The sequence below is a fragment of the Polypterus senegalus genome, unplaced genomic scaffold (assembly GCF_016835505.1).
Source record: "Polypterus senegalus isolate Bchr_013 unplaced genomic scaffold, ASM1683550v1 scaffold_1200, whole genome shotgun sequence".
NCBI classification, from domain to species: domain Eukaryota; kingdom Metazoa; phylum Chordata; class Cladistia; order Polypteriformes; family Polypteridae; genus Polypterus; species Polypterus senegalus.
In genome coordinates, this window is record NW_024382205.1 from 1,301 (window position 1) to 14,880 (window position 13,580).

Sequence of the window (13,580 nt, forward strand, 5' to 3'; positions counted from 1 at the left end):
TATTTATTTATGGATTGTTTATGTACACTGCACTTTATTGGCGATCATTTACTTTGATTTTCTTGTTAATAATAAAAGCACTGGACACTTTTACACCATCCCCTTGCTCCATATGTGATTTGTCTTCATTGAACAGCTCATTCGTTACATTATTGATGGTGTTGGGTTCAAGAGGCTCACAAATGGGAAGAGGGAGCATGCAGAAGGACCGCACCACCACATTGTCTCATTGGAAAGCCTATAAAAGAGTGGAGACCAGATTTGCTGTAGAAAATACCAGATATTAAAAAGGAGAAAACATTAAAAAAAGAATACATGGTGATGGTAATATTGGACTAAGATCATAGATGTAGAAGAGAAGACTGCTAAAATCAAATTAGAAAATACTTAAAAAAAATTCAGGTGCTGGATTTTTTTATCAGCATTGGAATATATTTATTCAAAGTGGGCTAAAGTTTGACAATTATCACCTAAGGAAGAATTGAAGTGGCTTAGCTTCTTGTTTTTCAGTTCTTGAAAACATTTATTTAGTTGCATTTATTCAATCATACCCTTGGTTATTGTTTAGGACAGGAAAGACACACTCAAAGCACACATATATTCACACAGAAATAATAGAATACATTCAGGGATATATATATTTTTCCACTAAAGAGATGAGATATCAAAGCAATATTTATATAGTAGACTATTTATAATACATGTTTAATAGTACAACTCAGTTATATGTATGCAATGCACAATAATCAGTATTTTTGTATTCTTCATAACCATCTTGCCATTGGCAGCATTTTTGGACAAAAAGCAGTCACAAGTTCCAGTGACTTAGGGTGAAGGGGTTCCACAACATTGTATGTTGAGAAAGAATGCCCCGCTACTGCAGTTAGTTTTCTAATAATATGTGTGGACACCTGGTGATGTGTGCCAGACCCTGCTGTTGGCGTAGGGTCTGTGATGCTGCTGTTTAGCCTGTCACTGCCATGCATATGAGATTTTTGTCCTCTCATTCATTTATGCATTAGGGTGCTCAAGACTCCTCACTTTGGTGGGTCTAACCACATTCCATGCAATGATCTTGAAGGATAATCCACCTTCCCACACTCCTCCAATTCTCCCTCAAAGTCAGAGATCTAAACATATGGCTGTCATCATCTTTACTGGGGCATGTATGATCCCTAAGCATCCACAAACTTCCAGCAGTGAGTCAATAACATTTTCAAATGTCTTTAATACCCATTGTGGGAAAGTCTAGGGTGATTATATTGCACACGTCATTTGCACGTATGCTGAGCTTGTAATCATTTTCACGCCCTATCATGACATATCCATTCTGCAAGTTTCAGATGCATATGATGAGTCTAGTAATTTTAATGACAGTGTAACTATATATAGAAAGATCTAACAGCTATGACAAGAAGGAGATGCATTACAGTATAGATTTCACTTTAGAATTCTTAATAGTTTCTGCTACTGTGCATCTACAAGGTTAGTCTTTACTCATTTAAAAGACTCAGATAACTGAAAAGACGCTTTTACTTGTATTTAAGGTTGTAGTTAAGGTTTATCTTTTGCTGTTATTATTGACTTCTTTGTTAGAACTGCTTTTATTGTAATACACATTTTACTTTGGGGGCACTCCACATGTGTTTATATTTTTTGGCCTAATAAACAGCATATTGATCTGATATTCATCTTGTGTTGCATGACAGTAGCTAATATCTATTTAGCTGGAATGTATGGTAGGACCGAAATCACTCTATTACAGGGCAACCAAAGTCACTTGAGCCAATCAATCAATTAATGCGACCTGAACCAGAATAAAAGCAGTTGTATAAAAGAAAATCTAGAATATTTTGGCCTCAACCTTCAATTTGATGTTTATAAAACTGTGATGTAAAGTGGATAACCAGGCAATACCAGGACTTCACAGCACAAAAAGAAGAATACCACAGACTGCCTGCAGGTAATAAGAGCCCCATTCCAGCCGAAGAAGTTCTGCATATGCCAATGTGGGGCCATGAAGACTACTCGGGCACAGTAAGCTCTATTTGTGTGCCAAGTACCACAGAAATATACAAGGCAGAGAGATTTGCATGAAACGTTGCTTCAGGACTCTAGATGGCAAATGACACAACATTTACTAGGGTTACAATATAAGAAATTTGACAAACTATAAGAGACCATTCAGTCCATCAAGCCCGATTGTTTAGCTAATTGCTACTGTAAGCTGTTCCAATATATCATCCAAATACTTCTTAAAGGTTGTCAAAGTTTCTGCTTCAGCTCCATGTGTTAGTACTTTGTTTCAGATTACCACACACCTTTGCATAAGTGCTTCCTAACTTCAGTTCTAAATGCACTTCCCATAAATGCTGTCATAGAGCACATGATTTACCATTCAGTTAAAAAAATTTAAGAGCTAGGTTACATCCTCACCTTGTCTTCTCTACTCAAGACTAAACATTTGTAATTCTCTGGGCCTGCCAGATTAGGACATGTCCTAAATTCCTGGGATGAACTTGGTTGATCTCCACTGCGTAGCTTCAAGTGCTGCTTTGTCTTTCTTCTAACGGGGTGACCAGAACTGCACACAGGACTCCAGATGGGCTCTCACTAATTTATTGTATAGTCTGAGCATAGCACCCTTTCATATTCAACAGTTTTAATGATATACCCTAACATTTTATTTTCCTTTTTAATAGCTTCTGTACATTGCATAGGCCAAGGCTGGGCAAAGTCAGTCCTGGAGGGCTGCAGTGCAGGCTGCAGGTTTTTGTTCCAACCCAGTTGCTTATTTAGAAAACAATCCTTGCGAATAATTTAATTTCTTGGCTTGTTGGCGCTTTAACTCTACCATGTCAGGTCCTTCTCATATCCTACATTTTTTTTCCTTTCCAAGGATATCATCCAAATAATTTGAACTCTAAAATGGATGAGTAATTCTCAGTTCTTCACTTTGTTCTCTTCACTTTCCTTCCAAGTATTTAATTAAATCAAACAGTGCGCGATAAAAACACACCAGTGTAAATGGAAACAAGCTAAATGGAGAAACGCTGGGATTCTTTTGTTATTTGCATCTAACTGCTAATGAGGAGCCATTAAAAACCAAGAATACAGCTGTTTAAGGCTAAAATAAGCAATAAGGGTTGAAAATCTTTACAAGCGTGACAACTATAATGAAGCGAAAGTGATACTTGAGCAATGAGTGCTTCTTTTTAAGCAATTTTGTTGGAACAAAACCTACAGCCACTGCGGCCCTCCAGGTGTGACTTTGCCCACCTCTGGCATAGACAATGGAAATGCTTTATCAACATAAACCCCTAAATCATTTTCAGAGATATCTCTGGGTTGCCTGACTATCTACTGAGATGGAGTAATAAAGACTGGGGTGAAAACACCAGACCAGGACAACACTTACAGGTCTGTAAGTGGCAAAGAGGACTGTGATACCTTCACAGAAAGCAGGTCAGAAGGGAGCTATCTTGTGCTCCTGTCTCATTAAGGGTAAGTGAAGACTCAGGTTGCAGGAACACCAGGAGCCAGTGAAAGATGGTCTAGTCTAGTCATCCAGAAATAAAATGAAGGCTGCTCTAGCCATGAAACTAATTCCAGTTCTGGAGTATGACTAACCCCAGGATACGATTTAAAGTGCCCCTGGTGCCAGAACTCCCAGAGCATAGTATTGGGAGGAGAGTAGGGTGAATGTTAAAGTGTCAGGAGGAAGAGAATCCAGGTTCTGGTGTGTGATATTGTGATGGGCAAGCTACCCAATGGGTTACACTGTTTAGGCTTTCCCAGACAAGAGGTAGGTTTGTTTTCTACTATTTATTGTGTCTTTGATATTATACTTTGAGTTTGTCTGTTTAGTAAAGGTCCCATAGTCCTATATCTTTTCCTTCTTTGTTTTTATCTCTAGGTATAGAAGGCTTTCACAACAACTCCTAATATCACATCACTTTTAAGCTAATTGCAATTAGTTAAATTGTCCCTGGAGGTGAGGTAGAGCTTCTCAGAAATGCTGTATTCCTTGTTTCTAAAGGTTCTAGTCCGAGCTACATTTTATCACTTCAGAGACACTTGCTGTCACCAGCGAGTCATGAACTTGATCATTTCTGGCCTTGTTTTTAACTCTCACTTTCATGCTAGATATGAATAAGGGCAGCTGCTGCTTCACAGATTCTTTGTTTGATTTCACCACACCATACATCATACCACCCGTTAAATAGTGTGTTTGTGTCTATGTGTACGCAGTTCTGTCCTTCTGAATAGTCTCCCTTAAAGTTGTCCGGTTCAAATCCTTGATCATTTTATTATCTCTTCTCCCCCAGAACCTGCAAGAAGAAAGGAGCAATTAATCATGCGCTCTTCTTTGCTCCACACGGTTGGGTCTTCTTTAACACATACACAAATGATAGTAGAAACTGGGTATCTTAAATACAAAAATGAAATTAAACAAAATAAGAAACTTGATTTAAGTCATGGTGAGGTCTGCAACAGGCAGTAGCTGTCCTGTAAGTAAATTTCACTTCTGGCATGCGTGTAATAAACATGTGCTTTCCATTGTAATAATTGTCATGTGTGGGCAGTGTCATTGGCGGGGGTTTCACTTTCTCCATTATTACAGAAAGACAAAAACTGAACAGGTATCAGCAATCTCGGTATTACCTGACAAGAAGCAACAATAGATTATAACAGGGGAAGGACTGCGCATACAAAAAGGGTGTTGGTGCAGAGCCGATGGTAGATGGAAGAAAAAACGTCAAGGAACAGTGCCAGAGGAAGATTGCAGAATTGCAGGAGAAACTACGACAACTACTGGAGGAACCGGGTGAATTGGGATACATGCATGGATGGCAAATAAAGCTAAAGGATATTTCCGCATTATGTTCTACTTGGGAGAGGACCTCACAAACCTGTATAAGGAAGTGCCCTGTATCAAGGTATGGCTTGGTGTAACCCTCATAATAGCTTAATATTTAAAAAAACAAAAAAAGAAGTGTAATATCATGGATGGACATTTGATGAATTTTCTTTTCCATTCAGTTTATCATTTACATTAATAGTTGATTATGCATTTCTGTTTTTCAATGGAGCGTCTCATTTTTGGATCCGTCAATATGAAGGGTGCGCTGCAATGTGAGTTTTGTATAAGAAACAACTTTTTTATAAAAATAATTTCATTACAGCGAGCAGCACGGTGGCAATGGGTAGCGCGGCTGCCTGGCAGTTAGGAGACCTGGGTTTGCTTCCCAGGTCCTCCCTGTGTGGAGTTTGCATGTTCTCCTCGTGTCTGCATGGGTTTCCTCTGGGTACTCCGGTTTCCTCCCACAGACATGCAGGTTAGGTACATCGGCGATTCTAAATTGTCGTGGGTATGTGTGTGCGCACACCCTGCAGTGCAGTGTTGGCTGGGATTGGCTCCAACAGACCCCTGTGACCCTGTAGTTAGGATATAGCGGGTTGGATAATGGATGGATTTTATTACAGTTATCACCTTGATTCACTTTGTGTGCTCTGTATCTGCTGTAGGAAAGTAGTGTTGGTCACTGCTCTGGATTACTTAGTTGTTTTTTCTCTTTAGTTGCTGCTCTCTAGGGATTGGCAGCACATTTAATAATCTCGGAGCAAGGGAAGTTTCTCAACAAGCGGAAGAACATAATCCTAACAATAAAAGCTAAATGTAGCAATTTCTAATAAAAACAAGAAAAATAAATTAAGACAATGATTTCACTTCAAGTACCATAAGGACACTGAGTTTAGCACGATTGCTTCTCACAAGATGTTCAAGAAGATCTTATTGTGTCAGCTTAACTGCAGTAAAGTTATCCAATCCAGCAAGCCACAGACTAATTGTTAACATAGAACAGCCTGATTCAGTTTTTGGCTGCAGGTTTTATTTCTTCATTAATTTATTTTTATGTTTATATGAATTGATCAAGTTAAGTGCTGTTATACTTTAGATTCTAATTTAAATTAAACATTTTTCTTACTTGTTGCTTTGATTCAGAGGTCTGTTGTCCACCCAGAGGTACTGACCTTCTGCCTTCTGGTCAGTTAAACCAATCCAGTGAGATTTGTCAGTTTTGCTGCGTGTCTTATTCAGTAAGAAGTTCTGATGAGAAAACAAATGTGTCTCTGTAAAGAAGTGACTCTGTTACAAGTCAGTTATATTGCTGTACTTCACTACCCAATGTGATATTTTCTATTCACCTCCCTCTTCAAATGACTTACTGTGTTATCTTCACCAAGGTGAATGGCTTACCTGCTCCTCTTGGCTCTCTATGATCACCAGGTGACCCCCCATTGATGTGCAGTTATCACGACTGTCAGCCCAGGTCTTTGTATCATTGGCAAAGTAGTAACAGTTTGTGTTGAATGGCACCCAGCTCTCTGGGCAGAAGACACATTTCCTTTCTGTGAGATGAGAGAACAGAAAGCTGAACTCTGAAGACCACCAGAGTTCTGATGTCAGTGCTAAACTGAGCCCCTCAGGCAAATGGAAGGTCATGACTGGGGAACTGCTGATTAGCAACTTTGACATCCCCTACTGAGGACGTCAGAATTATGTTTTGGGAGGCAGAAGAGAAACACAACTATTGTCATGTGGTAAAGGGCCTGGAGAAGGAGAACCAGCTTGTGATCCATAAAGGATCCATGACAACAGTTCATGACTGCAACAAGTATGACCCCTGTTACTTAAATATCCGGATAGAAAGGAATTCAATGAAGTACAACTCACCTGGCATTGAAGCCCTTTGTATGGAACAATATTTGTCAAGAGATGTAGTCATTGCAGTGTGGTTCCCTTGTAATGCTGAGTACCTCAACTGCAGCTCACTGATGTTCTGTGTCAATTCCATATTGTGCGATAGCAGAGTAGTGTGGTTTTGAATCAGGACTGTGTACTCGGTTTTCACCTCTGACAGATTCTTGTGTAATAGCTTCAGCTCTTCATTGGTAACAAAAAGTGTGTTCTGCAGTTTCTCCTCATTTTCCTTGTATTTAACTCCAGTAACAACTACATCATAAAAAATATATGGAAGTCAGACAGATTGTGCCAATTCTAGTTGATGAATTATCTTTAAGAAATCAACATTGAAGAAGACATTTGGCATTGTTGTAGGTCTCATTCTTCTGTATGCACTAAACCTCTAGTTGTATTTACATTATGCCTCCTTCAATCCTTTAGCCTTCTTTCTTGTTTCCAGTCTCTTTCTCCTCCTTACTGCTCAATAGTTTTTAAACATGTTAGCGTTACTTTAATGGTGCTGAAAAAATAATATTAAACAGGTACCAAAACCTATTTGAAAATACTAATGACAGAACGTAACTTATTTCATTTATATCTCAGGGGCATTGTGGATATGAAGTGGAGAAAACTGTACAAATGAAATTGTATAATCTGTTTGTTATAATTTACCAAAACTGAATTACTAAGTTTGTATCTTTTTACAACACTACATGCCAATACACCTGCCAGATTAAAAGGATAAGGGCCCATCCATATGCAGTGGAACCTCTGTTCACGACCATAATTCATTCCAAAACTCTGGTCGTGAACCGATTTGGTCGTGAACCGAAGCAATTTCCCCCATAGGATTGTATGTAAATAAAATTAATCCGTTCCAGACCATACGAACTGCATGTAAATATATATTTTTTTAGTTTTTAAGCAGAAATATAGGTAATTATACCATAGAATGCACAGCATGATAGTAAACAATGACTAACACCGAGAAAACCTTGAACAACAGAGAAAACTAACACTGCAATAGTTTGTGCTATAGTGCTAGGAACCGCTAACTAAAAAAACTTTTTTTAAAATGAGTTTTAAGCACAGGGAAAACAATTAACATTTGAAAAATCCGTAATTTAATAAACCACCAAGAAAATTAACATTGCCACAATGCACATTATGAACCGATCGCAGTAAACAGAACTAAAAACAAAAACAAGCCTTTTCTACCTTATGCATCCAGTCCTCACTACCTACCTCCCTGCTTCCCTTGCTTGCTCGCTCGCTCTTTTGTATGTGCGTGTGTCTCTCTCACGTGCCTGTGTGTGTCTCTCTCTAGCACGCTCCTGTGTGTGTCTATCTCTCTCACGCACCTGTGTGTGTGCGCCTCTCTCTCGCGCCTGTGTGTGTGTGTCACACTCTCTCTCTCTTGCTCGCTCGCTGTACATGTACAAACCGAAAGGGAAACTGGCTTGTTCATATACCGAGTGTGTGGTCGTGAACCGAGGCAAAAGTTTGGCGAACTTTTTGGTTGTAAACCGATTTGTACGTGTACCGAGACGTTCGAGAACCGAGGTTCCACTGTACACTAATTTTGCTTCTCTGTTGTTGCATTTAACATAAATCTAGTGTTTCAAAATACATTCCATTTCAAAAAACTAATACAAAGGCTGATATAGGTCCTGGAGCTCTTAATGGCTTTCTTTTGCAACCCCTGTACAAAGTTGCAGTTCTGTGTTGTGTTCTAATAAAGCTCAGGAGCCCATGATGCGTTTCCCATAGACTCTTTGGAAAACACAGGTCAGGCTTCTAGCCACCTTAATACTGTGGTGAGTGGCTGGGGTGGTACCCAGCCGGGATGCCCAGGAGGACCGGAGGAGGGCTTGCGCCTCCTCCAGACCACGAGGTGGCAACCGCCCTGGTGGCTTTGGGGACCATGGGTGCAGAGCTTGGAAGCTCAACCCTATAGGGGCCTGTGGTCACCACCAGGGGGCACCCCGATGTCTTTGGAGCTATGGACCTCAGCACTTCCGCCACACCTGGAAGTGCTGGGGGGAAGAGGACCGGGGGACACCCAGAGTATTTCTGGGTGGCGGAAGTGCCGGTGGAAAATTGCCGGGAGACACCTGGAGCACATCCAGGTGTGTATAAAAGGGTCCACCTCCCTCCATTCGATGGCTGGAGTCAGGTGGAAGAGGACAGAGCTCGGGAGGAGAGGCAAAGAGACGGCCTGAAGGAAAAGGCAGTATGAGGCCAGGACTTTGGGGGAGTTTGTGGGCTGTGTGGCACTTCTTATTGTAAAGAATAGTTGTAAATAAACATGTGGTGGTGCTGAATAACATGTCTACCTGTCTGTGTCAGGGGCTCATTCCACAATACATACATCTACATACTGTACATACAAAGTATGGAGAGATATAGATATAACCCCTCAAACCCATCTATTTCAATTCAAGGTCAAGGGAGAACAGTGCCTATCCCAGCAACGCTGAGTAAAGGGCTGGGACCATCCCTGGATGGGGTTTCATCCATTGCATGTCCCACGCATGCAAATACAGTAACACTCATTGGATAACAAATCAGAACCTTAAGTTTATCGAAATGTTTGGGATGTGAGTGCAAAACCAGTGTACCCGAATAAAAACCCCCAATCTCTCAGGTCTAGACCACACTGCTGATATACTGAGATACAGTTAGGTCCATAAATATTTAGACAGAGACAACAACTCAGATGCAGTTGAAGTGCAGACTTTCAGCTTTAATCCAGTGGGATGAACAAAATGATTGCATAAAATGTAGGCAACTAAAGCATTTTTAACACAATCCCTTCATTTCAGGGCTCAAAAGTAATTGGACAATTGACTCAAAGGCTATTTCATGGGCAGGTGTGTTCAAGTCCGTCGTTATGTCATTATCAATTAAGCAGATAAAAGGCCTGGAGTTGATTTGAGGTGTGGTGCTTTCATGTGGAAGATTTTGCTGTGAACAGACAACATGCGGTCAAAGAGCTCTCCATGCAGGTGAAAGAAGCCATCCTTAAGCTGCGAAAACAGAAAAACCCATCCGAGAAATTGCTACAATATTACGAGTGGCAAAATCTACAGTTTGGTACATCCTGAGAAAGAAAGCAAGCACTGGTGAACTCAAGCAATGCAAAAAGACCTGGATGTCCATGGAAGACAACAGTGGTGGATGATCGCAGAATCATTTCCATGGTGAAGAGAAACCCCTTCACAACAGCCAACCAAGTGAACAACACTCTCCAGGGCTTGGTAGGCGTATCAATATCCAAGTCTACCATAAAGAGAAGACTGCATGAAAGTAAATACAGAGGGTGCACTGCAAGGTGCAAGCCACTCATAAGCCTCAAGAATAGAAAGGCTAGATTGGACTTTGCTAAAGAACATCTAAAAAGCCAGCACAGTTCTGGAAAAACATTCTTTGGACAGATGAAACCAAGATCAACCTCTACCAGAATGATGGCAAGAAAAAGTATGGAGAAGGCGTGGAACAGCTCATTATCCAAAGCATACCACATCATCTGTAAAACACGGTGGAGGCAGTGTGATGGCTTGGGCATGCATGGCTGCCAGTGGCACTGGGACACTAGTGTTTATTGATGATGTGACACAGGACAGAAGCAGCCAAATGAATTCTGAGGTGTTCAGAGACATACTGTCTGCTCAAATCCAGCTAAATGCAGTCAAATTGATTGGCTGGTTTCATGATACAGATGGACAATGACCCAAAACATACAGCCAAAGCAACCCAGGAGTTTATTAAAGCAAAGAAGTGGAAAATTCTTGAATGGCCAAGTCAGTCACCTGATCTTAACCCAACTGAGCATGCATTTCACTTGTTGAAGACTAAACTTCGGACAGAAAGGCCTACAAACAAACAGCAACTGAAAGGCGCTGCAGTAAAGGCCTGGCAGAGCATTAAAAGGAGGAAACCCAGCATCTGGTGATGTCCATGAGTTCAAGACTTCAGGCTGTCATTGCCAGCAAAGGGTTTTCAACCAAGTATTAGAAATGAACATTTTATTTCCAGTTATTTAATTTGTCCAATTACTTTTGAGCCCTGAAATAAAGGGATTGTGTTAAAAATACTTTAGTTGCCTCACATTTTTATGCAATCGTTTTGTTCAACCCACTGAATTAAAGCTGAAAGTCTGCACTTCAACTGCATCTGAGTTGTTTCATTTAAAATTCATTCTGGTAATGTACAGAACCAAAATTAGATAATAGTTGTCTCTGTCCAAATATTTATGGACCTAACTGTATGTGACACCAACACTTTATACTTTGTATATAATTATATATACATATATATAAGTATTTATATATATGTATACTTAGACAAAGCTGCTGCCACCACAGTCAGGATGATGTTCCTTGATTTTTCCCAGTGCTTTTAACACCATTCTGTCACATCAAGTGGGGAAAAAGCTCAAGGATTTGAGTCTGGATGCCCCACAATATCCTGGATCATGGACTACCTGACCAATAGACTGCAGTTTGTGAGACTCAAAGACTATATGTCAGAAATGGTGATGTGTAATACTGGACAGGGAAACTGTCCTGTCTCCCTTCCTGTTCACCTTCTACACAACAAGCTACAGTACCAAGATGTTGAAGTAGTGCAGAGTAACACGTTACTTGGGGGGTTCACATAAACAACAAGCTGGCCTGGTCTGACAGCACAGTGACGTTGTACATGAAAGACCAGAGCAGACCGTACTTCATAAGAAGACTCAGTTCTTTAATGTATGCAGTAAGCTGCTGGAGATGTTCTATCAGTCCATAGTAGCCAGAGGATTGTTCTATGCCGCAGTCTCTTGGGGAAGCAACCTGATCTCCAAAGAAGCACAATGCCTGAACAAACTTCTCAGGATAGCCTGCTCCATCACAGGGCAAACCCTGGACACACTGAAAAGAGGACGATGGCAATATTGGATGTCATCATGGAAAAAATAAAAGTTAAAAGCTACTTACAGTACACAATGAGCGAGAGGAAGGCAGCCAGGATGACAGCACACAAGAATACCAATGACACCCACACTGCAAATGTCTTCTTTTTCACAGTATTAGAAGGCACTGGAAATTATGGATGAAGAAAAATAACATAGTTAGAGCAGGAGAATATTGCAGTAAAATTTCACATACCACAACACTGGGAGTGTGACGTCACTGGTACTCCAGTTCACTACTTGTCAACCATTTTCCAGTTGACAGGCTTTACTTTTGTATTATTTTTTATGAACACAACATTATGAAGAAATTAATAAAGCAAACATCAGAAATGCCACGTCAGGGTTTTTAAAGGAGGATGATGCAGACATAGGCTACCAGAAGAATGTCACATTGCCTCTCTAACCAGACCACACTGGTGCAGTTATGTAAGCAATGTGCGGCGGCCTTCAGCCATTGCTAATGTTATACTTAATATCAAGTCTCATCCCTTCCTTAAATATCAGGAATTTTTTCTCACTGTTTCAACTCTTCAGAGTCTCTTCCAGTTTGATGTAAAGTAAAAACTGCTATAAAGTTTTCAAACTTAAGCTTAGGGTACCAGTGCTCCCAGGATGTAAGTGCTACATGTAAGTAACTTAACTAACATTTAAGATGTAAACACATTTAAGCACACAAGTCAAAACCATGGAAGTCTAGAATGTGTGCCGGAGTCTTGTAATATACAGTGGCTTCAGAAAACATCAGCCCCTTTCACTTTTTGCACAATTGGGTTGTATAATTGATTTGAAATGGACAACTAACATTTTTGCTCTTCAGTCCACACCCAACAACCCATAATGACAAAATGACAAAATGTTTTCAGAAAGGTTGCAAATTTATAAAATAAAACCAAAAACTGTGGGAAGCCACGTTGTTGACAAAGGAGATGAAAGATGCGCAGTGACTGAGAATTATGAACAAGAGTATTAAATGTATTGGGAAAAATCAGGTAAAGAGGTAGAAGTGCTGAACAGAAGATCTCAGCGAGCAAAGATGAAAACAAATAAACCAGTCATTTTGGGCAAGAAGGAGGAGAGTGGATGATTTTTATTGGACTTTATTCAAATGGAACCTTCGTTTTCTTGTCACTTTTGTGAAGGGCTCAGCTCAGTCGCAACAACAGACACTTGTAAGAAGACTTTCTTTATCTGTTACCAACTGAAAATGGACAATTTTATGGAACGTTGTCTCTTAGCTGCTGGAAAAGAGCTCCCCCTCTCTGACAAGAAATCTTTTTCTTTACACCTTTTGTATTAAGGGTCTGTGGTGGGCTGGCGCCCTGCCCGGGATCTGTTCCTGCCTTGCACCTTGTGTTGGCTGGGATTGGCTCCAGCAGAAGCCCTGGGTTGGATGATGGATGGATGGATGGATTAGGGGTATATAAACTGTAACTAAGGAAGTGGAACATCTTGGACTGAATGAAGACTCAGGCTGCAAAAATCTTTGTATTGTTCATATTTACTGCTATTGGGTTTGATGCAAATAAATACAATTTTTAAGTAAAAGCTTAATGTCTCTGTAATGATGGCACATTTTGTAATTTTTTTTTTTCTTGCGTCTCCAATCTGAGGTTGTTGAGGTTTTAAAGCACAGGGAATTCAATGGTGCACCTTATTTTGTGATCAGAGGCTTCTCTGAAAAGTTTATACCTATTTACAGCTAGAACTGCTGATTAACTGTACAGACTGCTTCTCTGTTGTTGGCCATTAGCACTAAAACATAAGTAACATGATAGCTAGAATTTATTACTAACCCTCACCTATGCTGTTTCTCTTCTCGGTACTCAAATGTGGCACTTGATGCCACAGCCCACCTGCCAAGTTTTTCTGCCT

At 40.3% G+C, this 13,580-nt stretch overlaps 1 protein-coding gene across 1 annotated transcript; it reads right to left on the minus strand.

The window, feature by feature from the left end:
* Positions 1-4,237: 4,237 nt before the first annotated feature.
* On the minus strand, positions 4,238-11,795 carry LOC120521008 (C-type lectin domain family 4 member E-like). The gene is made up of 5 exons (XM_039742925.1): positions 11,731-11,795; positions 6,740-7,018; positions 6,263-6,414; positions 5,991-6,112; positions 4,238-4,331 (listed from the first exon to the last, which is right to left on the minus strand). The coding sequence occupies exons 2-5, from the start codon at positions 6,858-6,860 to the stop codon at positions 4,238-4,240; spliced, it is 489 nt and encodes a 162-aa protein (XP_039598859.1). The 5' UTR covers positions 6,861-7,018; positions 11,731-11,795.
* Positions 11,796-13,580: the final 1,785 nt, after the last annotated feature.

Bases quoted from the DNA above. Each gene is read 5' to 3' on its own strand.
- LOC120521008 (XM_039742925.1), bottom strand. From the start codon at position 6,860: ATGGAATTGACACAGAACATCAGTGAGCTGCAGTTGAGGTACTCAGCA. The intron at 6,415-6,739 runs GTGAGTTGTACT...CTCATCTCACAG, and splicing joins ACAAAGGGCTTCAATGCCAG to AAAGGAAATGTGTCTTCTGC. The intron at 6,113-6,262 runs GTAAGCCATTCA...TTTTCTCATCAG, and splicing joins TAGAGAGCCAAGAGGAGCAG to AACTTCTTACTGAATAAGAC.